Source organism: Acinonyx jubatus, chromosome B2, assembly GCF_027475565.1.
Source record: "Acinonyx jubatus isolate Ajub_Pintada_27869175 chromosome B2, VMU_Ajub_asm_v1.0, whole genome shotgun sequence".
In the NCBI taxonomy this organism is placed as follows: Eukaryota; Metazoa; Chordata; class Mammalia; order Carnivora; family Felidae; genus Acinonyx; species Acinonyx jubatus.
The window spans coordinates 21,739,233-21,763,328 of record NC_069385.1 but is presented as its reverse complement, the minus strand read 5'-3'; the positions used below and the strand labels follow the sequence as shown (position 1 = coordinate 21,763,328).

General features: G+C 37.7%; 1 protein-coding gene across 9 annotated transcripts in view; it reads left to right on the top strand.

Annotated features, from left to right (window-relative positions):
* UTRN (utrophin) overlaps nt 1–24,096 on the top strand; it is a 511,459-nt gene that overhangs the window by 121,933 nt on the left and 365,430 nt on the right. For all 9 annotated transcript variants that reach the window (XM_053222143.1, XM_053222139.1, XM_053222141.1 and 6 more), the window contains 12 exons: nt 1,838–1,930; nt 3,560–3,637; nt 3,987–4,079; nt 6,227–6,399; nt 9,240–9,355; nt 10,257–10,417; nt 14,845–15,048; nt 15,973–16,154; nt 16,864–17,014; nt 18,177–18,296; nt 20,868–20,969; nt 23,943–24,050. In XM_053222143.1, coding sequence (XP_053078118.1) covers nt 1,838–1,930; nt 3,560–3,637; nt 3,987–4,079; nt 6,227–6,399; nt 9,240–9,355; nt 10,257–10,417; nt 14,845–15,048; nt 15,973–16,154; nt 16,864–17,014; nt 18,177–18,296; nt 20,868–20,969; nt 23,943–24,050 — 1,581 coding nt within the window. The remainder of the gene's footprint in view (nt 1–1,837; nt 1,931–3,559; nt 3,638–3,986; nt 4,080–6,226; nt 6,400–9,239; nt 9,356–10,256; nt 10,418–14,844; nt 15,049–15,972; nt 16,155–16,863; nt 17,015–18,176; nt 18,297–20,867; nt 20,970–23,942; nt 24,051–24,096) is intronic.

Sequence of the window (24,096 nt, the reverse complement as noted above, 5' to 3'; positions counted from 1 at the left end):
ACACTGTCGCTGCTCACCAGAAGGGCAGCTGGGACTAGAAAAGCAGCTTTGTTGCACACACAAATATGCCAGTTATTTTTTAACTGATTCTATAGTGAAAACTTTACCATACTTCCTCTCATTTCGAGTATGGGACTTATTGAAAAGCCATGTTAGTCATCATTAGTTGACAATACTTTATACTTAATTAAAAATGTAAAAAATCAGGAGGGGAGGAAAAATGGAAACTCCTAAATTTTAGGAAACTTCAGAATGGCTCCCTCCCTCCCCTCCTCCATTTTAGGCTCAGAGTAAAATTGTGCTTCATATGACTTAATGTATATATTCTTAAGGGGAAAGTGAAGAAGATAAAATAGTTATTGGTTATAAAATAGCTGTATTATTATTTAAAACATTTTTTTAAATATTTATTTACTTTTGAGACAGAGAGAGACAGAGCATGAACAGGGGAGGGGCAGAAAGAGAGGGAGACACAGAATCTGAAACAGGCTCCAGGCTCTGAGAGGTCAGCACAGAGCCCCACACGGGGCTCGAACCCACGGATCGTGAGATCATAACCTGAGCCGAAGTCGGATGCTTAACCGACCGAGCCACCCAGGCGCCCCTAAAATAGCTGTATTATTGACAGGCACCAGGACTGTAATCTCTGTGGGGATTTCATACTAAAGGGGGATACTTTGATACAACACGACTTAAAAAAATTTTTTTTGATGTTTATTCACTTTTTGAGAGACAGAGACAGAGTGTGAGCAGGGCAGGGGCAGAGAGAGAGGGAGACACAGAATCGGAAGCAGGCTCCAGGCTCTGAGCTGTCAGCACAGAGCCCGACGTGGGGCCTGAACCCACGAACCATGAGATCATGACTGAGCTGAAGTTGGACGCTTAACCAACTGAGCCACCCAGGCACCCCAGTACAACATAACTTTGATTACATTGTGCTTTGTAGTTGTCTGGTCATTTTCACAGAATAGTATTTATTTGATTTTTAGCCTGTGATTTAGAGGAAGGTTAAGAGTGGGCTTAGGTTCATCAGTTCGTTAATGGTCCAACTGGAATTAAAACCCAGGCTTCCTGATTTTCTGTGTAGGAATCCTCCTATTGTTTACAACTGTCCTATCACACACACACACACACACACACACACACACACACACACACACAGGCAAGGATCTGCCTGTCTGTGGTGGGATTTTCTGGCATCAGACACTAGGGTATGTTGGTCGGCGGAAGTTGATGCTATTCATCAATCAGGGTTGAGAGTTTGGGAATTCTATAAGCTTTGTTGTTCGAGATACTGGACTGGTACTGGACTTAGATACACAGCCCGAAATGTCTTAATTGTTCAGAAATTACAGCTAGAAGTATAGGTCTAGCACCGGAGAGCAAACATTGTTGACAAAATGACGTGCTTCTGTAGTGGAAATGCTGCAAGACAGCATCATACCGTGAATGTAATGTGAGGTGATGGAACGAGAGAATCTGCACACTTTTGTTGGCCTCTGCACACAGGTGCTGTATGCCCATTTGTATTTTCAGTGATTCTCTGTAGCATTCCTTCTCGGGAACATATACCATAGACAAGGCATCTGGACCTTGGCCATAGCTTTATTCGCTCCCTTTGTAAGAAATAATGCAATTTATATTGTTCATCTTAAAGCATTTGTTATGGATTTCAGAGTTTTCTGTATTTGTATTTCTTTCTATACAAGGCAAAGCTGAAGAGTCTGCTGCCCATCCAGACTTTGAATTGGAAAAAATGAAACCATTCATTTATTTGCCACAGATGTATATGATTTCTGCTACTGAAGAAAGTGATAATTTACTTTTTCTTTTACAGAGTGGAAAACCACCCATTAATGATATGTTCACAGACCTCAAAGATGGAAGGAAGCTCCTGGATCTTCTGGAAGGCCTCACAGGAACGTCACTGGTAAGAGGGGTCATCTTTGAGAACCAGGCTAAGTGTCTCTCATCATTACTGATACTTGAAGATCCTTTATGGGTACTTACAGTGTAAAGGCCCAAAATAGGAACATTTTTAGAAAGGTGTTTTAATGAATCTTTGATAGAGTAATATTTAGGCTTTATTGAGGGCTCTATTTTTATCAAAGATAAAATTATTTATTATATTTATTACTCTCAGACAGCCCAGGACAGAATTACAAGGAGGGATGGCTATGTTAAGAGGGCATAATGTTTTGAATAGTAGAAAACACACTTAAATGTTATTTAATAAATATCTTAAAAAGCTAAGAGCTGGGGCACCTGGGTGACTCAGTCAGTTAAGCATTCGACTTGGGCTCAGGTCATGATCTCATGGTTCATGAGTTTGATCCCCACGTCTGGCTCGCTGCTGTCAGCGCTGAGCCTACTTCGGATCCTCTGTCCCTCTCTCTCTTTGCTCCTCCCCTGCTTGCACGTGTGCTCTCCGTCTCAAAAATAAGTAAACATTAAAAAAAAGTTGTTAAACGCTACGCATTTATTTTTATTCGGTTTTCCAGTATTATCTTCATTTCAAACCCAACTCTATTATTTTGCGTCGTAAGGTACTTTATACCCACACAGAAATAACAGTGCTAATGAAGAGTATGCATTTTATGGGTACAGACTTTAACACTAGAGGTAATAAAAGGTATAGAGAAATGCACTCCTGAAGATGAATTCCTTTCTTGCCAAAGTGTGGGGTGTTATATACTCTGCCTTTTACCTTCCAGATGGTGGGTAAGGTACCTGTTGGAGAGGCTGATCCCTCTCTCAGATGAGATTCCCTGGCCAGTGAGGCAGAAAGTGCCTCTCAGATCACCTTTCTCCAGGTGTCAATTCCTGCCTTCCCAGGGGGGCCTTGTAATGCTACCTGGAACCTGGGATAGTGCCTCTGAATCCTCCCTGCTCTATGCACACTGACTGGTGCACTATGAAGGTGACATGACTTCTCAGTCTTTCTGTGTCCAGCCCAGTTAAAAATTGTTTTTAATGTTTATTTATTTTTAAGAGAGACATAGTGTGAGCAAGGGAGGGGCAGAGAAAGAGGGAGACACAGAATCTGAAGCAGGCTCCGGGCTCTGAGCTGTCAGCACAGAGCCTGATGCAGGGCTCGAACCCATGAACCTTGAGATCATGACCTGAGCCGAAGTCAGATGCTTAACTGATTGAGACACCCAGGCGCCCTGGGCCCAGTTTTGATAAAAGAAGGCTTTCTCCCTGGAGCATTGGTTCCCAAAGTGGTCTGCACATCAGAATCATTAGGGGAATGTTTTAGAAATTCTCAACCCATACTACCTCCTAGATTCATTAAGTCATCACCTTTGGGGGTAGGGTCAGACATAAGTTTGGGAGTTTTTGAATGCCAGGGTTGAGGCAAGGGAGTGAACTACTATGTCAAGATGTAAGTGGGGTAACTTGCATTCTGTCACCACCAGCCTCCACGGTGGCCTGAGAAGCCAGGCGGAGCTCCTGGCACAGAGGGGCTCCGTGTTGAGCTGTTCTCTGTACGTCTCAATGTCCATGTTTGTTGGCAATGTTGAGGCTGACTTATTTGATCCCGTGTTTTGTTTTCTAGCCAAAGGAACGTGGTTCCACAAGGGTACATGCTTTAAATAATGTCAACAGAGTGCTGCAGGTTTTACATCAGAACAATGTAAGTGTGCAGTGTGACTTTTGGGGTTCTTTGGTGCTATTGGGGTTATTTATTGTCACGCTGGCCACGTGCTCTGTGCATTGTCATTGACTGATTTTTGGAAACATTTTTCTTACAAGTATTGAACCTTTTCTGCGAGCGAGGGGACAGTCACGCTTTTTTTGATTACTTGGTTGATCTATTGTATAAATAATACATTTTTGAGATTTAGGTTTACCTGATTCTCTAAAGTGAAATTTCTCTTATCATTCACTTATATTGCTGTCCAAAGGTGCTAAAACAAAAATCTTGGTTTCTGTGGCAGAATTGTCCTAAAAGTTATTAGTATTATTATTTTTTATTTTAATAGGTGGATTTAGTGAATATAGGAGGAACTGACATTGTGGATGGAAATCACAAACTGACTTTGGGGTTGCTTTGGAGCATCATTTTGCACTGGCAGGTGGGGCAATTTTCAATCACTTTTTAATAGAAATTGAAAATGTATCATTTGTGTGTGTTAGTTGCTTAAGGCCGCCATCACAGAGCACCCCAAACCGTGTGGCCTCAACACCAGAAATTTATTTTCTCACAGTTCTGGAGGCTAGAAGTTTGAGATCAATGTGTTAGCGTGGTAGGTTTCTTTCAAGGCGTACTTCTTTGGCTTGTGGATCACTGCACTCTTCCTGTGTCCTCATGGTATTCCCTCTTTGTGTGTGTCTTGTCCCGATCTGTTCTTCCAGTCAGATTGGGTTACAGCCCACCCTTAAGATCCCATTTTACCTTAATCATCCCTTTAGAGACCTTATTTCCAAATATATTCTCATTACCAGGTAGTGGGGGTTAGGACTTCAAGAATTTGGGCAGTGGGGAGACACAATTCAACTCCTAGTAATTTGGAATGAAAGAGTCTGACAAACAGCTCTATTTTCCTGGCATAGAAAAAAAAGTATATTTCTTTAAATATTAAATTAAAAAAGTTGACGTAATTTCAGATTTATAAAAAAGTTGCAAAAGTAGCTTAAAGAACTCCTGGATACCTTTCATTCGCGTCCCTCAAATGCTGACAGTTGTTCTCTCTCTCTCTTCCTCCTTGGCTAAAAACTTGTGTATTTGTAAAAACAAACCTTTTTCCTAAAAGTAAGGAATTCTCTTACATAACTAGAATATAATGTTAATATCATATTATAAAATGTGCTATATACAATATAATACTAGCATTGTTAAGCATAATTACAATATATGCTAAAAATAATATGTAATTATTAAATCAGGAAAATATTATCAAAACAATACAATTTTGTAATCTACACATCCTTTCAAGATTTTGTCAATTGCCCCAATAATATCCTTTATAAAAGATAAAAAACAAAACAAGATCATGCATTACATGTATTTCTCACATCTCCTTAGTCCTCTTTTATCTGGAGTAGTTTTTCAGTCTTTCTTTGCATTTCATGATATTGACCTTTATGAAAAGTACCGGACGGTTATCTTGTAGAATATCCCTCCATGTGGGTTTGGCTGGTATTTTCTCATGAACAGATTCAGGTTATTCATTTTTTTGGTACAGAATGCCACAGAAGTGATGTTGAGTTCTTAGCATACCCTATCAGGAAACAAGTGCTTTCGATTAGTTTTTTTTTTTTTCTGGCAGTGTGAACTTTCACTGTTTGGGTTAAGCTGTCTCCCCTGTAATGTGACTGTGCTTTATTATTAAAAAGTATTCTGTGGGGATATACTTTGAGGCTGTGTAAATATTCAGCTACTTACCAAACTTTTTTCCATGAGTTTCAAGATCCGTTCGTAGCTCTTACCTGATCAGTTATCATTGTGATACTTGGCAAACAGTGATTTTCCAGTTTCACACGTTCAAATGTTCTGAATTTTCAAATTTATTTATTAGTTGTCTTTCTGCTTGTGTGGAAGAACTTCCCCTTGCCACTTGTTTATGCATTTATTCATCCATCCATTTGTTTATAGACCAGTGTAGACTCATGAAGTTTTACTTGGTAGGTTACTAATCTTTCACTATCTTTATTTATTTTGCACGCCTCCTTAAGTTGGCTCTTGTGTCCTTTTCTTATGTCCACACCATTCTTTGAGCTCTTTCTTATAATATGTGTGTTACTTTAGAATAATCTAAAATATCAATTCTAGATTATAATGGTTTTTACCATCATCAAATGTACTTCATTCTTTGATTTCATAGTTCATCAAAAGTTCTTCCTTTCTCATTTTTGTAGAAGATAAAATTGTTTTCTTCTTATTAAAAGGTGTTTGTTAAGTGTTTAGTATGAAAAATTACTTTGTGGCTATGAAAGTAATGTTCACTGTAACCAAACCTAATGGAAGTGTTGCTAAGATACAGAAAATACCATAGTGTATGATGGTGAGGTAAAAATCACCTCTAAATCCTAGTGTCATAAAATAATTACTGTTAAAAACATTTATCTTTTCAGCATTTAAAGGAAAATTTTGAGATAAAATGAATACCAATTACCTGATCCATAATGATTAATTAATGTAATATTCCTTACTCAAGGACTTGATTCCAGCAACTATTTTAAGTTATAGCCAGGCATGTTTTTTTTTGTTTGTTTTGAACAGGTAAAAGATGTCATGAAAGATGTCATGTCAGACCTGCAGCAGACAAACAGTGAGAAGATCCTACTGAGCTGGGTGCGCCAGTCCACACGGCCATACAGCCAGGTCAACGTCCTCAATTTCACCACCAGCTGGACAGATGGCCTCGCCTTTAATGCCGTGCTCCACCGACATAAGTGAGATATGACCTGACAAGATGTGGGCCTTACAAATTTGTATCTCCTCTCTGTCTCTCTCTTACTATTCCTCCCTAAAGCCCTTTGCCCACAATCACTGCTCTCCTCTCTTCACACATTTAAACATGAAGAAAAGAAACATTATGGAAGAAAATACCCATGGAGTCTTTATTTCCATAGGATTTAAATGCCACAGTGCAATGTCCGTGGTTTCTTCTACATATTTACACGTTTAAAAAATGTAAAATAATTCACATAGTTCAGTCCCACTCACTCAGCACTAACCAGTAATATATATAGTGAATTGTGTTATGTTTTCATTCTCATACCAAAAGGGAAACTCTATAAATCCAATGCAATTTCAATTAAATATAGATAACTGATTTGTGTGTGTGTGTGTGTGTGTGTGTGTGTGTGTGTGTGTGTGAAACTTGTAATTATATAAAAGACCAAAGGGGCAAGAAGAGCCAGTATATTCTCGAAGAAGAACCAGGCCGAAGTACTTCCGAAACAGAAATAAAAGTAGTTATGAAGCTATATTTATTAAGACTATATATATAGTCTATAAATAAGTACACGAATATAATAATAGGCTGAACCATGTGAAATTGCCAACATTTGACTGTTTTGACATATAAGAGTGGCAGTTTCATATAGTTCAGCCTAACAGGATAAAAAACTCAGAAATAGCTTCATCCTGCTATACACCTGAGCTAATGTTGCAGATTAATAGTATGGGATAATTGGTTACCCATATGGAAATAAGTGTATTGGATCTTTACCTCCCTATACCCAGAAGAAAATTCCAGATGCATCAAGGATTTAAATGTGAGAGGCAAAATTTATTATATGTTTTATTGCTATTGTAAATTATTTAATGTTTCAGGTCCTGTTTCATGTAGGTTTTTTGCTGATATATAAAAAATGTAATTGACTTTTCTAAATCTTAGATCTGGAAACTTGTTAAACTTTCACAAATTTTACCAAAATGTTTACAAGTCTTACAAAAATGTTTCTTCAGTTTTTTACAAAGTTTTTTTTAATGTTTAATCATTTTTTGAGAGACAAGAGCATGAGTGGGGGAGAAGCAGAGAGAGAGGGAGATACACAATCTGAAGCAGGCTCCAGGCTCTGAGCTGTCAGCACAGAGCCCAATGTGGGGCTTGAACTCATAAACCTTGAGATCATGACCTGAGCCAAAGTCAGCCGCTTAACTGACTGAGCCACCCAGGTGCCCTGGTATATATATATTTTTAGACTGTCCCTGAATCATAATAGTTTCTTCTCTTATTTTCTCTTACCTCCTCATTTATGCCTTGTCCTTCAATACAATATTGATTTGAATTGGTGATAGAGAACAGAATGTTTTTTTCTACATAGTGAAGGGTGTGGTTTCAATGTTTTACCGCAAGACTAATATTTACTGTAGCTTTTTTTTAAATATACTTTTTATCTAGTTAACAAACTCCTACACCCAAGTGTCTATAGACCCTACACTTCTCCTTTATTAGTTTAAGAGGGTTGGACTCTGTTCCTAGTTGGTTTAGAAATGTTATCAAGTAACTAGAATTTTAGCCCAAACTTTTACCCAACTATTATTTAATTGATTCAGCAAGTATATATGGAGTGCCTTTTATGTACTACATACAGCATGTGTAGCAGAGAACAAGACAGGCAAAAATCTCAGTCTTCTTGGAATTTCTGTTCAAATAGAGGGGGGGAAGACAATTAAATGAAAATGTAAGTTGTATAGCATATAGAAATGGTAAATGCACTGAAGAAAAACATATTGGGCAAGAGGGGAGGAGGTACCTGGCATGCAGGAAGTCAGTGGGTGCAGGGGCATGAGTAGGAGGAGAAATAGGAGATGAAGTCAGAGAAGGAACTGGGTCTGAGAGTAGGGGAGGCAAGTCCCAGAAATTAAGTGGGTCTAAGATGTAAGAAAAGATAGAGTACAAAGAAAATGATGAACTTTTGGGTAAGACAGAGCAATAACAGTGTCCAATTTGTGGGATTAAAAGAAAATCAAGATAGAAAGGAAATATTAGACAATGATAGTATGGAGGAAGATGGATGGTGAAAAGTTCTCTCAGGGCCTAGTTGTAGGAGTATCCCGTGAGCTGATCAGAGCTGGATTTTCTATTCTGCTAATCTTGGTCTTTGAATTGGACAATTTAGTCCATTAACATTTATTGTAATAATTGATGTGTTTAGGTTCATTTTTACCTCTTGTTTTAAGCTTTTCATTTCTTTTACCTTTTTTGTATATTTTTTCTTTGCTGTCTTGTATTGATAAGTTACTCTTACCTTTTTTCTTTTACTATTTGGGAAATATCATATACCATTTCTAATCTTTCAGTGGTTACTTCATAAGTTTTATTCAGCATATTTGACTGATACAAAAAATTTAGACTCTTTTACCTATTGTTTTGTGTTGTAAATTACTTTAAAAAGTAACATGACAAGTCTTTGAGATATAAAAGATAAATTTATTTTTATTTTAATGTTTATTTATTTTAAGAGAGAGAGAGAATGCACACACCATGTGCAAGTGGGGGAGGGGCGAGAGGCAGAGAGAAAGAATCCCAAGCAGGCTCCACATTTACAGTGGGGATGTGGGGCTCAAACTCATGAACTGCGAGATCATGAAGTGAGCTAAAGTCAGATGCTTAACCGACTGAGCCACCCAGATGCCCTAAAACATAAATTTCTTAATTTAAACTCACAGTGAAATAATCTAAACCTGAAGTATATTAGATTATAACAATGACTATATATTAGGTTACAGCAATGTCCATATATTTCATCTTTACTCAGTTTTATTTGCATGGTAATTTCAGACCTGATCTCTTCAACTGGGATAGAGTTGTCAAAATGTCCCCAATTGAGAGACTTGAACATGCCTTCAGCAAGGCTCAAACTTATTTGGGAATTGAAAAGCTGTTAGATCCTGAAGGTATTGTTCACTGTTTAATTTCAACCTTGATTTTGCCTTTTTAAAATTTTTTTCTTTTTGGAAAGAATAATGAGAATTGTGGTGTGTTTTTTCTTTTGAAATAGGGTGCAAGCCATTTCACTGCAGACAAGTTATTAGTACTGTTATACTTAATTTGTAGGATGAGTTGGGAGGAAATGTAATTATATCATTGGAGATTAGTTACTTGATACTAGCAGCATAAGATTTAAAGATTTAGGAAAATATAATTATTAGGGAAACAATTCAGTGTTTGACTTATTTAATGATACATTTTTATATGATCTTCTTGCATATAATGTGAAAACTTTAGTTACAAATATTGTAAAGTTCTAGACTTATTTTCGTATTATAAATAAAGTCCGTGTCATCTTTTTGTTTTTATTTATTTTTAAGAGTATTTTTATTTTTGAGAGAGAGAGTCAGATCATGCGCAGGGGAGGGACAGAGAGAGAGGGAGACACAGAATCCGAAGCAGGCTCCAGGCCCTGAGCTGTCAGCACAGAGAGCTCAACAGGGGCTTGAACTCACGAACTGTGAGATCATGACCTGAGCTGAAGTTGGTCACTTAACTAACTGAGCCACCTAGGCACCCCAATAAATTCTGTGTCATCTTAAATTGTAGTTTATCTTTGAACATTTTTGGGAAGCTTTTAGGGGAGACTTTTAAGAAGTGGGATATTGAGCAAAATAAATAATCGTCTTTGCCTTTGTCTCATATATTATTATATGACATAGAAATTTACTGAGCTATGGTATTGCAAGCATTATGTACTAGAATTGTTTATGGGTACCAAGGGTGGTTATTTTATATCTAATATTGAGCGATTCACATATTTTGGACATCTAATTTAAGCTGGTTCTTATTTTCTTCCCCTTTTAGATGTTGCTGTTCAGCTTCCTGACAAGAAATCCATAATTATGTATTTAACATCTTTGTTTGAGGTGCTTCCTCAGCAAGTCACAATAGATGCCATTCGTGAAGTAGAGACACTCCCAAGGAAATATAAGAAAGAATGCGAAGAAGGAGAAATTAGTATACGGGTACAGGTCAATTTTTAATAAAAAGTTTGACTTGCCATATTTGTTTTCTCTTACATACTAGATAAAAATACTTTCAGGGGATTTTTTTTCTTGATGGAGAACATCTTGGCTTCTCAGCTTACATAGGCACAAGAAGTTCAGTTTTTCAATTAGCATGCTTTCATATGTCATATGTATGCAATGGAGAGCTGTAGCTCAACTGATTTTATTGAGAAGGAACACACATCATTTCACACAATAAGGCTGGAGGTAGAGTCTAGGGCTGGGAGCATGCAGCTGCATGATATGCTTAAGAACCTACATTTTCCCATCATGTATTCATTTTATCTTTGTTGTCGTGTGCTGAAGTTGGCTTTTCTCCTATTAGCCTAGTTTTGCTCTAAGTACTAATTATTTTTTTTTTTTGGCCACTGAAGAAAAGATTTTTATCATTATATTTTCACAAGGGCTATCAAAACATAAGCTTTAGTTCCTCTTTCATTTAGGAAGAGTAGTTGACAATAGGCTACTAGGTGAGTTTTTCATTGAAGGGCTTAAAATGGTTTTATTCATCAGGGTATAGATGTATTTTTGGGGAGAGATATAAAGTTATGAGTTTTTCTTTCTGCATTATCCTGCCTTAAATCAATCTGTGTTTTCTTACTCTGCTTTAGTCTAACCAGTTCTTTTAATTCATAAAATGAGAATTTTAAGAGTTGGATGAAACCTTAAAAAGTCATTTGGTCCAAAATGTTAGCAGCCCAGAAACCAAGGGATACACGTGGATTTCAGAATGATAAGAAATACATTTTAGAGAGAAAGCATGGGATTTGAAGCTCAAAGTTCATCTCTGTTACTGTTTGTTTTGGGTTTCTTACTTACCTTTCAACCACAGTTTTATCTGCAAAATCTGGATAAAACCACCCTACTTCATAAAGGTAATTCAGAGTGCCTACAGTAATATTAAGAGGCACTCAGTAAGCAGCACCTATCATCATTATAACTTATAAATTTGTTTTGGCATTGCCATTCACTCATTCAACAAGTTCCTTTTTTAAAAATGGGGCCACCTGGGTGGCTCAGTCGGTTGAGTGCCTGACTCTTGATTTTGGCTCAGGTCATGATACCAGGGTCGTGGGATTGAGCCCTGCATCCACACTGAGCCTGGAGCCTGCTTGGGATTCTCTCTCACTCTCTGTCCTTCTGCCCCTCTCCCACTCACTCCCTCTTTCTACCCGCCCCCGCCCCCCCCCCAAAAAAAAAAAGTTAGTTAATTCTCATATAATGACATTGGTCTTGCAATGTCACAGCATAACACTTTTTTTTTTATTCTCTAGAGCTCGGAGAGCTTACTTATTATTTCAGATTTTCTTTGCGTAGTAGGTACCAATCCTTTTATTTTCTCCAATTTGGAATACATCATGATTTACAAAAAAAGAAAATAACTTATTGAGGGAAAGAGGGCAAGAGATGTGTCCAATTCTGAACCCAGGACTCTTTATTAGTTTTGAAAATCAAATGATATTGAGGAAAAGCCCTAATGTTTTATAATTGACTGAAAAAAATGCTGAGAAGCATTTGTCTCTAGTAGCATAGCTATTATCCTTCATTAATGATGCACCCTGCTGAGTGGCTCAGATAATCTTCTGAGGTTGCCTTTTGGTTTTAAAATCACTTCTTGATGGGATCGGAGTCCCTCTTGTTACAAAGATGGGATATTTTACTTTGCGTAGTTAAGGCCATACTTTCTTAAAAAGCAAGAAAGTTTCATTTGCCTTTCATGATGTGTGGATAAAATAATCATTTCTCTTTAGTGCTCAGGATTACATGATAAGAATTGCAGAAGCCGTTTGCTTTTTGATTAAGAGCCGGTGTATTAACACTAACCTCTTCATTTGCATGCTTTCATTAGTGCCTTAGAGGCTGAAATAAGTTAATTGAAGAAATAAAATATGCTCAAGTTTTAATCATCTACCCTTTGATGGAGTTTGCCACCCGCTACTTTCCAGTGAACACTGAGAGCCAGTCTTCCTTTCTGGCTCTTCCTACAAAACATATGCTGTAGAGCCATTAGGTGGTCAGCAAAAAATATTCGCATTTCTCTATAAATCAAACTTTCAGTTGAAAGTCTCCTCTCATGTTTCACTTAATACCTTCTGAACATTTGCAGTTAAATAATGCCTTCCACCTCACCCCTCATGAATACTAGTGCCTATCTAAGTGACTGTTAGCTGGTCACTAACTGTCCTTGTTCTCAGGTGTCCGCGTTGGAGTGTAGAAGTTTGGTAGTCACTTGATCTCCAGGGTTATTTTGTCTCCACAGTTTCAGGATTTTAGGTCCAGAACTTACCTCATTTTCCCTTCTCTGTTGTTGGCACCATTTGTGTCTTAATTATCCAGTGTTTCATCTGTGTGCTCCCTGATTCATCTTTTTAACTCCTGCAAATGGTTTACGGGGTCCGTTTGATTCTTCCACCAGAATGTTTTTGGTGTGTGTTTTTTTTCCGTTGCAGCCTTCATGCTGATCAAAGGCCTCATCTTCTCTTATAGTTTACAAGACCCAGACTACCTCTGTAATTCATCTCAGGCCACCGCCCTGTGGTCCTGGTGGACATTTCCCTTTCCTTCCCAAAGATTTTGTGCATGTGGGTTCCCGTCTATGAAATGCTCATCCATCTACCAACTATTTGCATGGCAAGCTCCCCGTCTTTTCTGTTTCGATGGACTTTTTCAGAGAAGTCTTCCCTGATTAACCTATTGAAACCTATTGAAACCCTACACACACACACCCACACGCACCCCACCCCCCCACTGTTCTTGCTGCCACAATATTTTTGTAAACTGTTAGGAATTTTATAATGTTTCCTAAGAGCATTGGGAAAGCTGTGAAAGATTTTAAGCAACGAAGTCTTATGATGTGATTATGTTTTCCAAAGATAGTCCTGCTGCTGTGTGCGAAGTGGATTGTAGAGGTGGGAGTATGGGAGGCAGTGGTTAGCGGGCAGTTGTAGCTCTGAAGAATGACATCAGTTTTTGTGGAGATGGAAGGGTCTTGATGGATTTGAGATAGATTTTGAAGGTAGGGATTGCTTACACGTTAAGTGTGGGAGGCAAAAGTCAGAGAGAAGCGAAGGTGGGCTCCCTAGATTTTTTGCTGGAGGAATTAAGTGCCATTCCAATGGAAATGGATGAGACCACTGAGGCGAAGTAGACAGAGAAGAAAAAGGGGCCCAAGACTTAATTTTGAGGAGATTTGTTACTTGGAGGTTGACAAATATTATTTAACCAGGAAGGATGCCAATGTGGTGTTACCGAAGCAGGAAGAGGAGAGTCTGAAAATAGTGGGGGGCGGTCAGCCATGTCAGATGTTACTGAGAGCTTAAGAAACTTTGGGTGACTAGATCTCTGGGTTTGCTTGGAATAGTTCTGGTTTATTTGTATCATCCTACCACCATTATTATCAAAAGTGTTCTAGTTTGTTGGTTAATTACATGGTCAGTCTAAAGATGATGGTAGGAAAGTGGATTTGTCAATGGGAAGGTAATTGGTGACATTGACAAAAGCCTTTTCAGGTGAGTAGTGGGGACCAAAACCAAATTGGAGTGAACAGGATTGTTGAGAAACTGTAGGTGCTAAATATGTGAGCATTTCATATATTGTTCTCTCTATATTTTTGTGTTTGAAACGTGTATAAATTGTGGATGAGAGGTAATAAAGTGGAGGAAGGCTGTACACAAATTTTAATGAAGTTTGCTCTGAACGGGAACAATGAGTGAGATAGTTGATTTGGTTCTAAGATTCTAAAGTGTATGAGAAAATACTCCATTGCTTAGGAAGAACTTAAGATGAATTTATTCCACGGGTCCTTAAAAAAAGGCCAGCAAGTAAACTTGAGGGCAACTGCCTCAAAAAATACCATCGGTACAACAGCCTACATGTGTGGCTGTATTTCATTGTCTAAAATGTAATGCTAAATGCAATTCAGTAAAACTGAGGGTCAAAGCAGAGTTCCAATTTCTATTTTTCTTTAAATTATATCCATCCTTGAAGGCCCCAAATGTTCCAAATTCTCTGTAAAATTTTCCTATTTTAGCCCTTGTTGAACTCAAATAGCATCCCTTGTTGTATCCATGGCATTTATAACTCTGCTAATAGCCATTTTATTTTTGTTCAGAAGTGATTCATGTGGGTTATTTATCTCTCTCCAACTATATTTGAATCTCCATGAATATAGAATCCATGAGTGTATTGCACTTTTGTACCCCTTGTCTTCCTAGCATGCTTAATAAATGCTTCCTGCCTGATTCATGGCTTTGCTTGCCCAGCTCCTGAAAATTGGATGAATGCCTGAGTCATGGTGGCTCCGCCCTTAAGGTTCTCCATAACAGTGTGTCTTTGTTGAACACCTTCATGATGCTTGTGGGTATTTCTTGGGTTTGTTTTTCTAGAGCTCAGCACCGGAGGAAGAGCACGAGAGTCCCCGAGCTGAAACCCCCAGCACTGTCACCGAGGTGGATATGGGTCTGGACAGCTATCAGATAGCCCTGGAGGAAGTGCTGACCTGGTTGCTTTCTGCTGAGGATACTTTCCAGGAGCAGGATGATATTTCCGACGATGTGGAAGAAGTCAAACGCCAGTTTGCTACCCATGAAGTAAATAATCCGTAGCTGAGGAGCAGAATACGTCCACCGTGGTGGTGCCTGTGCCTTACTCAGGGGCTCTACCCTGATGTTTGTTGCCTACTGAATTCTGCTCCACAGAATGGTCATGATATAGTTCAGGACTTGTGGTAGTTAAATAAGGCTCTGTTATAAAATTGGCCTGGGTGATTATCTGTGCCTTGGAAGTAGATTTCAGATCGTACTCTTATCATGACTTGTGTGTTCTGTGGAGCCACCGACAACAGTTAGTGTGTAGGACTGCTTGTTTCTGAAGCTATAGTTCTATTGTAATAGTTAAAACAGCATATGGCTAATCAATGCACCAGATCTTTAGGTTTTGAGTGTTCCCTAGAAAGTGATTATTTTTATTGATCGGATGATGAAGCAAATGTCATATCCATTCCTGTGTAATTTTCATATAATGAAAATTTCCTATTATTTTGAGGATATATGTTGTATTGTAGGGTAATGATTTGATTACATGGAGATTTCTTTTTGATTAAGTAGGTTTTTGGGTGGGTATATTAATTGGCAGGTTTTTATTTGCTATTTTGATTTGACAATAATAGAAATGGTAATATTCCTTGAGCGGTTCCTCTTGGGTGAGCATTGTGTTTTATTTATTCTGTTTTCTCATAATTCCATGTTCACAATCAGTAGCATAATCAACAGTTATTTAAAAATAGCTGGTATTATCAGATGTAACATTGTCCTCTTTGATCTGTTCCCCTTTTTACTGAGGCCAGCTGCGTATTTTCCACCTTCAGAGCTTAAACAATCAGATCAAAGTCTACTTTATTTATACTCTACATGGAGACTTCTTTTCCTGAAGCGTTAATATTAGGCATTAACAACTTATTAAGATTTTTTTTCTTCAATGAGCAGCTCACAAATCATAATGATGTACCTTTCTAGGATTTTATGATGGAGCTGACAGCACACCAGAGCAGTGTGGGGAATGTCCTGCAGGCAGGAAACCAGCTGATAACACAAGGAACTCTGTCAGATGAAGAGGAATATGAGATTCAGGAACAAATGGGCTTGCTGAATGCTAGATGGGAGGCACTTAGGGTGGATAGTATGGACAGACAGTCCCGGTGAGTGAAGCGAAGATATTAACACTTTATTCCATTGACTGCATTGCGTGATTTAGCTTAGTAAAAGCCTGAGTGTCTGTGAAGAGAAGATAATTTCAGAACTTGCCTTGTAAAATTTGCACTTTTCCTTTTGTAATGTTGCTGGAATTGTGTGCGATCTTTGTTTCCTCTTTGATACGTTCACCAAATGAGAAGGCAGAAGTTGGAATACAGAAATTAGCAAAAAAGGAGAAGACATTTCGTGTGGATAGTTATCTCTTTGCAGTATTAAAATCGGCTAACTTTTAACTGGAGACGAAGACTGGACTATGTAGTATTTGTCGACAATTCCATCTTGTAACAGTTTTTAAGGCAGTGTTTTTCCCATGGTTCATTTTATTTCATGTATTGTGTATTAGGGAGCAAGCGGCATTCCATCGCAATTTCCACCTATTTAATAAGCAGGAATTCCTGATTGAAGAAACAATGATTCTGATATGAATAGAGGGTGCTGTTATTTGCATTCTTTGACCATACTTAATGGACTCCATTTAGGAAGAAAGTAAACGTTTTTTTTTTTTTCTTGTTTCTATATTGAAAGACTAACTGCTACTTTAAATGGTTAGACAAGACTGCATTCCCTTGCCCCATTTCTTTGGTGCCTGGAGCATGTGTTTGCCTTTGCAAAGGGAAAAAGGAGTGGGGATGACGTGCGTTTGTCCCCGGACAGGCTGCACGATGTGCTGATGGAATTGCAGAAGAAACAGCTGCAGCAGCTCTCCGCCTGGTTGACACTCACGGAGGAACGCATTCAGAAGATGGAAACCTGCCCCCTGGATGATGATTTAAAATCCCTACAAAAGCTGCTAGAAGATCATAAAGTAAATCTGGCTCCTGTTTCTTTTAGACCGTATCAAATATGAAAAGGCAGCACTTAGCATGCTAGGGGCTGATGGCTTCTATCATTAGTGCAGGGATGGGACACTTCTTCAGTGTTCTCGATTATTCCGTATGGATAGGGTGGAGCTCGTGGGGGCTTTTCCAAGCGAGGGATGAAAGCGCAGGTACAATTTTGTGGAAGGATGTATCGTTTCAGTATGAAAGTACTTAGTGTTCCCAAGGCTCTCAAGAATTTTTGTTTTGGATGTGTAAGTGGTTAAAGACCCTAGTGTATTGGCATTAATGCAGTGTGTGGGTAAAGAAGCAAAAACCCTCAGATTTATCTGCACCTGGTCCTTTAATGAAAGCTGTGTTTCTTCTATGGTATAGGAGAATATCAGGCACTAGATGAGGAATCATAATTTGGTGGTTAATTTAATTTGGTCACACAGTTAGAAGATAACTTTAGAAGCAAAATAGCTTCTCCGCAAATTGTTTGAAAACTTTTAGTTTTCAGTGGAATATCTAGACAACTGATAAATAAAACTTTAGGGATACATTAAACACAATTTAAGAGGCATTTGACAACACTATTGGTAGTGTTTAAATAAATTACCTATATACAAGCATCTTATGACCTCGCATACTCTTCCCATGGAAGAGGAGAATGGAAGGCGTCTGTATATTCTGAATTGCTTTCTTGGGTAGCTCATCTGAATAGCTTCTGACTGTCAAATAGCATCCTCCTTATCTCTCAGCTTACGTTATGTTGCACTAAAATGATCTCTGACTCTGTATATGTAAGGTTTGTTTTTTGTTTTTTTTTTTGGTCTTACAAATTCTACGTTCTTAATTTCTAGTATATTCATTCAAGTCATCTATTCTACTTTTTTTTTTTTTTTTTGCCAGAACATGGACTAAAAGTGATGATATCCCATTTGCAATCTGTTATGACACTGCATTTTCAATCTGCTTTGGTTCATAATGAAATGTGAAGATGTATAAGGGACTTGTTTCATTAGTAGAACACTTAGGGTAATGATTGAAAATTTAAACATGCTGTCTCATTAAGTGTCCTTAATTACTATTGACAGCTGAGTGGATTTTAAATAGGTAAATGTGAAAAGAGTAGAAATGATGGTATATCTTAATTCTTTTCTCTAGCGTTTGCAAAATGATCTTGAGGCTGAACAGGTGAAGGTAAATTCACTGACGCACATGGTCGTGATTGTTGATGAAAACAGTGGTGAGGGCGCTACGGCTGTTCTCGAAGATCAGTTACAGGTATGGACCCTGGAGACGGGATACTCATAAGGACCCTGTTGTCTGAAACCCTTATATGGCACCCCTGTTCTTCAGGTCCTGTATCACTGTTCATTTAGAAGAGTAGACTCACCTTTGGGGTGCCCGGGTGGCTCAGCTGGTTAAGCATCCAATTCTTGATACCAGTTCAGGTCATGATCTTGTGGCTCATGGGATCGAGCCCCGAGTGGGGCTCTATGCCGGTGGGGCAGAGCCTGCTTGGGATTCTCTCCCTCCCTCTCTCTCTGCCCTTTCCCTACTGTGCTCTCTCTCTCAAAATAAAAATAAACATTAAAGAGCTTTAAAAAAGGGAGTAGACTAACTTTGAAGTTGTACTTCTGAGTTGGGGTCCTACAACTTGCGGGTTTACAAGAGTACTCAGCATCTTCCCTTCAGCCCTTGGGGTAGATGGGCAGGGCTGCTTGTGGTCCCCAGCTTCTCCTGCAAAATGGAAACAAGCTTGGGAACCAATCTCAACAAGTGCTCTATAGATTTCTTGTTCAGAATTGCTTGAGGACTTTGTTGAAATGTAGTTTCCGGGTCTCCATGCAGACCTAAATCCCTGGGGGTGGGGCCTGTGGATCTGCACTTATGTGCATACTGAAATTTGAGAATTTCAGCCATCTAGAATTTAATATTCCTGCTTCTTTGGTACATCAGTGCATGAATTTCAACAAGAATTTTGGGAACCCCTAACAAAATTGTTGCTTTGGCACAGAGGTTATAGTGTATCTTTACAAGTCTTTATTAAGAGGGTTATTGGTATTTTATTTGAACAGTGTTTGGATTACCCAATATGATGTCGCCAAATGGTTTTCAGTCACTCTCAGACTATAATCTTATCATACGAAATTCTTTTTCTTTTATAACAGTTAAAGTTGGCCAGTGGTTCTGAGAACTGCTGGTGTAGTACTACTTAGTTATTGTAGTAACCTGAGAGATAGGCATTCATGTTTTGCCTGTTTCACAGTGAGGAAACTGAAATTCAGAAAGGTCATGTGATGCCACTGAGATTTAAGTAGGCATTGAATTTTCATGCCAAGATTGGAGACCTGTCTTTGGCTCTAACTTCTCTACCCTTTGCATCCTACAAAGCTTACTGTGGTATTAAATATTGAAATAGTATAATATGAATTAAATAATTCTTTGCATATGTAAGTAATGTAGAAATTAAATGTAACATTTGTCAATCATTATAAAATGGTGGTAAAATGATTTGTTGGGAAAGTCCTCATGAATATTGATTTTTAAACAAATTTACTTATTTAGCCCTATTAATACTCATATAAGATTATGTTCCTGATTTTTGTGTAATATAAACAGAACAAATCAATTAAGCATTTTTTTTTATTTTCTAGGAGCTCAAAACAGGTTTTATAAGGTTAAAAATTTTTTTTCATAATTTTGGCATTACATATGAAAATTTTCTTAGCACATAAAAGGTGGTTGATGCAATGAATTTTTTGAAAAGATAATTATAGCCTGAAAAATTTGAAGCACAAAAAGTAGATATGTATGCTCTACTTTGAAGATGTGTAAAAATGTCAAATTCTTGTATAAAAACCGCAGTGATATGGAAAGAGCAGGATTTTGGAGTCAAAAGTTTAAAAGATAGGAGCACCTGTGTTGCTCATTTGGTTAAGCGTCCGACTTTGGCTCAGGTCATGATCTCGCAGTTTGGGAGTGCGAGTCCTGCGTCGGGCTTTGTGCTGACAGCTCAGAGCCTGGAGCCCGCTTTGGATTCTGTGTCTTCCTCCCTCTGCTCCTTCCCCGCTCATGCTCTCTCTTTCTCTCTCAGAAATAAAGAAACTTTAAAAAAAATTTAAAAAAAATAAGTTGAAAAGATAGAGTTCTAGGGGCACCTGGGTGGCTCAGTCATCCAAGCGTCTGACTTCGGCTCAGGTCATGATCTCAGGGTTCCTGGGTTTGAGCCTGGTGTTGGACTCTGCACTGACAGCTCAGAACCTGGAGCCTGATTTGGATTCTCTGTCTCCCTCTCTCGCGTGCGTGCGTGTGCACTGTCTCTCGAAAATAAATAAATAAATATTTATTTTTTTAATTTTTTATCTTTTAATAATTTTTTCATGTTTATTTATTTTTGAGAGAGAGAGAGACAGAGCATGAGCAGGGAAGGAGCAGAGAGAGAGGGAGACACAGAATCCGAAGCAGGCTCCAGGCTCTGAGCTGGCAGCACAGAGCCTGACGTGGGACTTGGACTCAAGAGCCATGAGATCATGACCTGAGTGGAAGTTGGATGCTTAACCAACTGAGCCACCCAGGTGCCCCAGTAAATAAACATTTAAAAGATAGAGTTCTAGTTGTACCACTTTCTAGCTATGTAAGGTGAAATTGTTAAACTCTATGGAAATTAGTTTTTCTCCTCTACAAACTTACAGGATTTGTCTGTATTATTTTAAAGCAACTTTTATAAAAATATTTTACATAAATTGCTACCCAGTAGTAAAGAGCAATGGATGGCATGAATTTCTTTAAGGATCATTATAACTGTCTTTTAAGATTCTGTTGACAAAGGATGGTTTCTTCCTTTACTAGAAACTTGGTGAACGCTGGACGGCAGTGTGCCGTTGGACTGAGGAACGTTGGAATAGGTTACAAGAAATCAATATATTGTGGCAGGAATTATTGGAAGAACAGGTATGAAACTGTTATCCATAATGGGCAAGACAGATGGCAAAAAGTAACCTATCTTTAATTATGGCATTACAATAAACTTGTCTTGTTTACTTTACTCTGAAAGGCGAATACACAAATAATTTTTATTGTTTTAAAAATCAGATTTCTATGTATTTTATAACTGATCATGTAGCTTATTCATAGAAATCTTATGACTTTATTGTAGTAACACTTAATTTGATGTGTTCATTATTTAGAATGTTAGTATTTAGACATTCTACATTCACAATTATGATTTTTCTTTATATTTCTGTTGGGTATTGTGTTTGAACTTGTATCAACACAAGGCCTAGCATTTTTAGCTCAGTAAATAATGAATAAATGAATCCACTCACTGCTTTGTGAATTTTAAATCACAACAATTTTTCTTGATTTCAACCAGAATAACTACTGAAATTAACAAGAAAAGATTATTTAGCGATACCATTCATTTAATACTGGGTTAATACTATTTTTTTTTCCAATACGATTCCAGCAGCCAATGAAATTTTGGCACAAAGCTGCCTCTTTAAGTTTTCAGTCAGAGTGGTGGCCCTTGGCCCACCTTCCATCCTTCCAGAAGAACAACAATCAAAACAGAATACAAATAAGCAAAACTTTTCTCCCAAAATGTCAAACATTTGTGGTTTTCGAAAATAAGCAGATACTTTATTCCCACATCTCAGTGTCCGTTTAGATTCTTTTAAATGCATTTCATTTCCATCCACAAAGAGCAACTATATTCTTTTCAAGGAATAAAAACAAGTGTATGATGTTTTGTGGTTTACTAAATATGGTGGCCGAGAAAACATCTTAAAAAGTAGGTTGCAAAATTTGTCCCCATGTAAATTGTTAATCACTACCTCCTGCCCCCAATCTTTGGCCAGAATTTTCTTATTAAAAATTCTATGATGGATCTTATTCTGACTTCTGAAATATTTACATTTCACTTTATAAATATTTACATTTACTTGGACCCTCGTATTCAGGAAAAGGAGTCACATAGAATAGTTATATTCTACTCCAGTAGTGACAGGAGAAGACACTGATCATTAGAAAAGACCTTTGTGTTACTCTTCTACTGAGTAATTTAAAATTTGGAAGTAATTTAATTTAGCAATTAAAAATATTTTAAAAATAGAGAGTGACTAGTATTTTGGCCACTTGTCTTACTATAGATTTAAAACTAACCTTTGAATGGCTTTCTGCTAGTGTTAGGGTTGGAGGAATCGTGTTAAGATGTAGAATTGGAGCCAACGATGGTACTTAATATATACGTGATTTGCTTTTGCATGGATTGAGACCAAATAAACTTAATCTGAATTAAAAAATCTTTCAAGGGACTATCATTCACTTGGTTGCAGAGGCTTTAAGGTAGTTAGAAATGGGATCTGAGAATTCCAAACTTCTCAGGATAGGCCAATTTCAAGTGTGGCATGTAGGATATTCTGTAAGGGGTTCCAACCTACCTTTCCAACTTTGATTTTCCCTCTGTCCTTCTGTGTACCGAGGTTCAGATGCTGAGTTCTCAGCTCATAGCCCATTCTTAGGATGTCAGTGCCACATGAGTAGTGCTGGTTCTTCTTCAGGGTTCTGTTCCCAATGCATTGCAGATTGTAGATTCCTCATAGTTTGTGTTTTTTTTTTTTTTTTCATGTTTTTGAAAGAGTGAGTGTATTTCATTTATTTTCTAGCCTGTCTTTTGTTGTTTAAGGTGTGGTATCTGCTGTGGAATGTCTTCTTACCAGTTGTTTCATGTTTGAAATGAAGTAATCTATTAACTCCCTCTCCTTCCCCCACTCTCCCCAACCTGGAACCCATCTCTTCTTCTTTGCAATTGCCATGACATTTTGTGTGTGTGTGTGTGTGTGTGTGTGTGTGTGTGTGTGTGTATTTAATTACCAAATTAAAATATAGTGCAGACACATTATATAATATTATATTTAATAATATAAATATTATACATATTTATATATTATAAATAAAAAATAAGCTATCATTCATATATATACATATATAAACTTTTGTGGTGTCTGCACTTTCTTTTGTCATAGTTTATGTGCATATTTTATCTTTTCTATATTGAAGACAGGATCTGTATTTGCCACTTAATTTTTAATCTTCATCTTTTTTTTTTGGTGGAATATAGAGGCAAGGAATAGTTGTTACATAAACTGATAAATAAAGCAGTTAGAGAATGAATTGATCCCACTGCTGACACAGAACCAAGACTTTTCCCTCTCAACTATATAGAAAAGAGCTTCTGCAATAGATATTACACTTTGCGAAGAATTATCTCAATGCAACCATGTGGTTTTCTGCCCCTCTTTCAAGTTTATCTATGTATATTACTAAATATCTTCTGCATGTTGGCCAATGAGATTTAAATATCTATATGTTGGCTTTGGACTATGGCTAAACTTTCTCTTTTAATCACAATTGCTGTTGAACCTGGAACATTAGTATGGTTTTCTTGAATGATGCTATGGAAAAATCATTAGTTTTAGGGTGTGGGTCTTTGATTTGATTCCCTTGTTAACTAGCCAAGTGATCTTGGACACATAATGACTTATCTCTCTTTCCTTCCTAAAATGAAGGGCTGGGAAAGGACAATTCCAGGAGTCTTCCTGCTTCTGGAGAGTTATACTGTGATTCTTTTGGAGATTTGCATAGTTGGATTTAGCCTTTTAGTTCCACATACGTCCCTGAGAATTAGTTTAATTACCCATGTGTGGGGCTAATGTCAGCTTGATCTGTTGCAAATCTGAGAAGGATAATATCTTAAAGAAAGATATTAGGCCATTCATACCTTGAGCTTGGGTGTTTGAAGTCCTTCCTACCCTAAGTAAGAGTGAAGCCCCTACCAGCATAAACGTTAGAGATTTGGGAACTTGATTGAATTGAATGACCAAATGATTCTCCAAATATATTTCTAACTTTTGTTATTACATGTAGTGCTTGTTGAAAGCTTGGCTAACTGAAAAAGAAGAGGCTTTAAATAAAGTCCAGACGAGCAACTTCAAAGACCAAAAGGAACTAAGTGTCAGCATTCGACGACTGGCTGTAAGTGGTGTCAATGTCAGCATCTGTCTTGTAAGCCTGTGATATT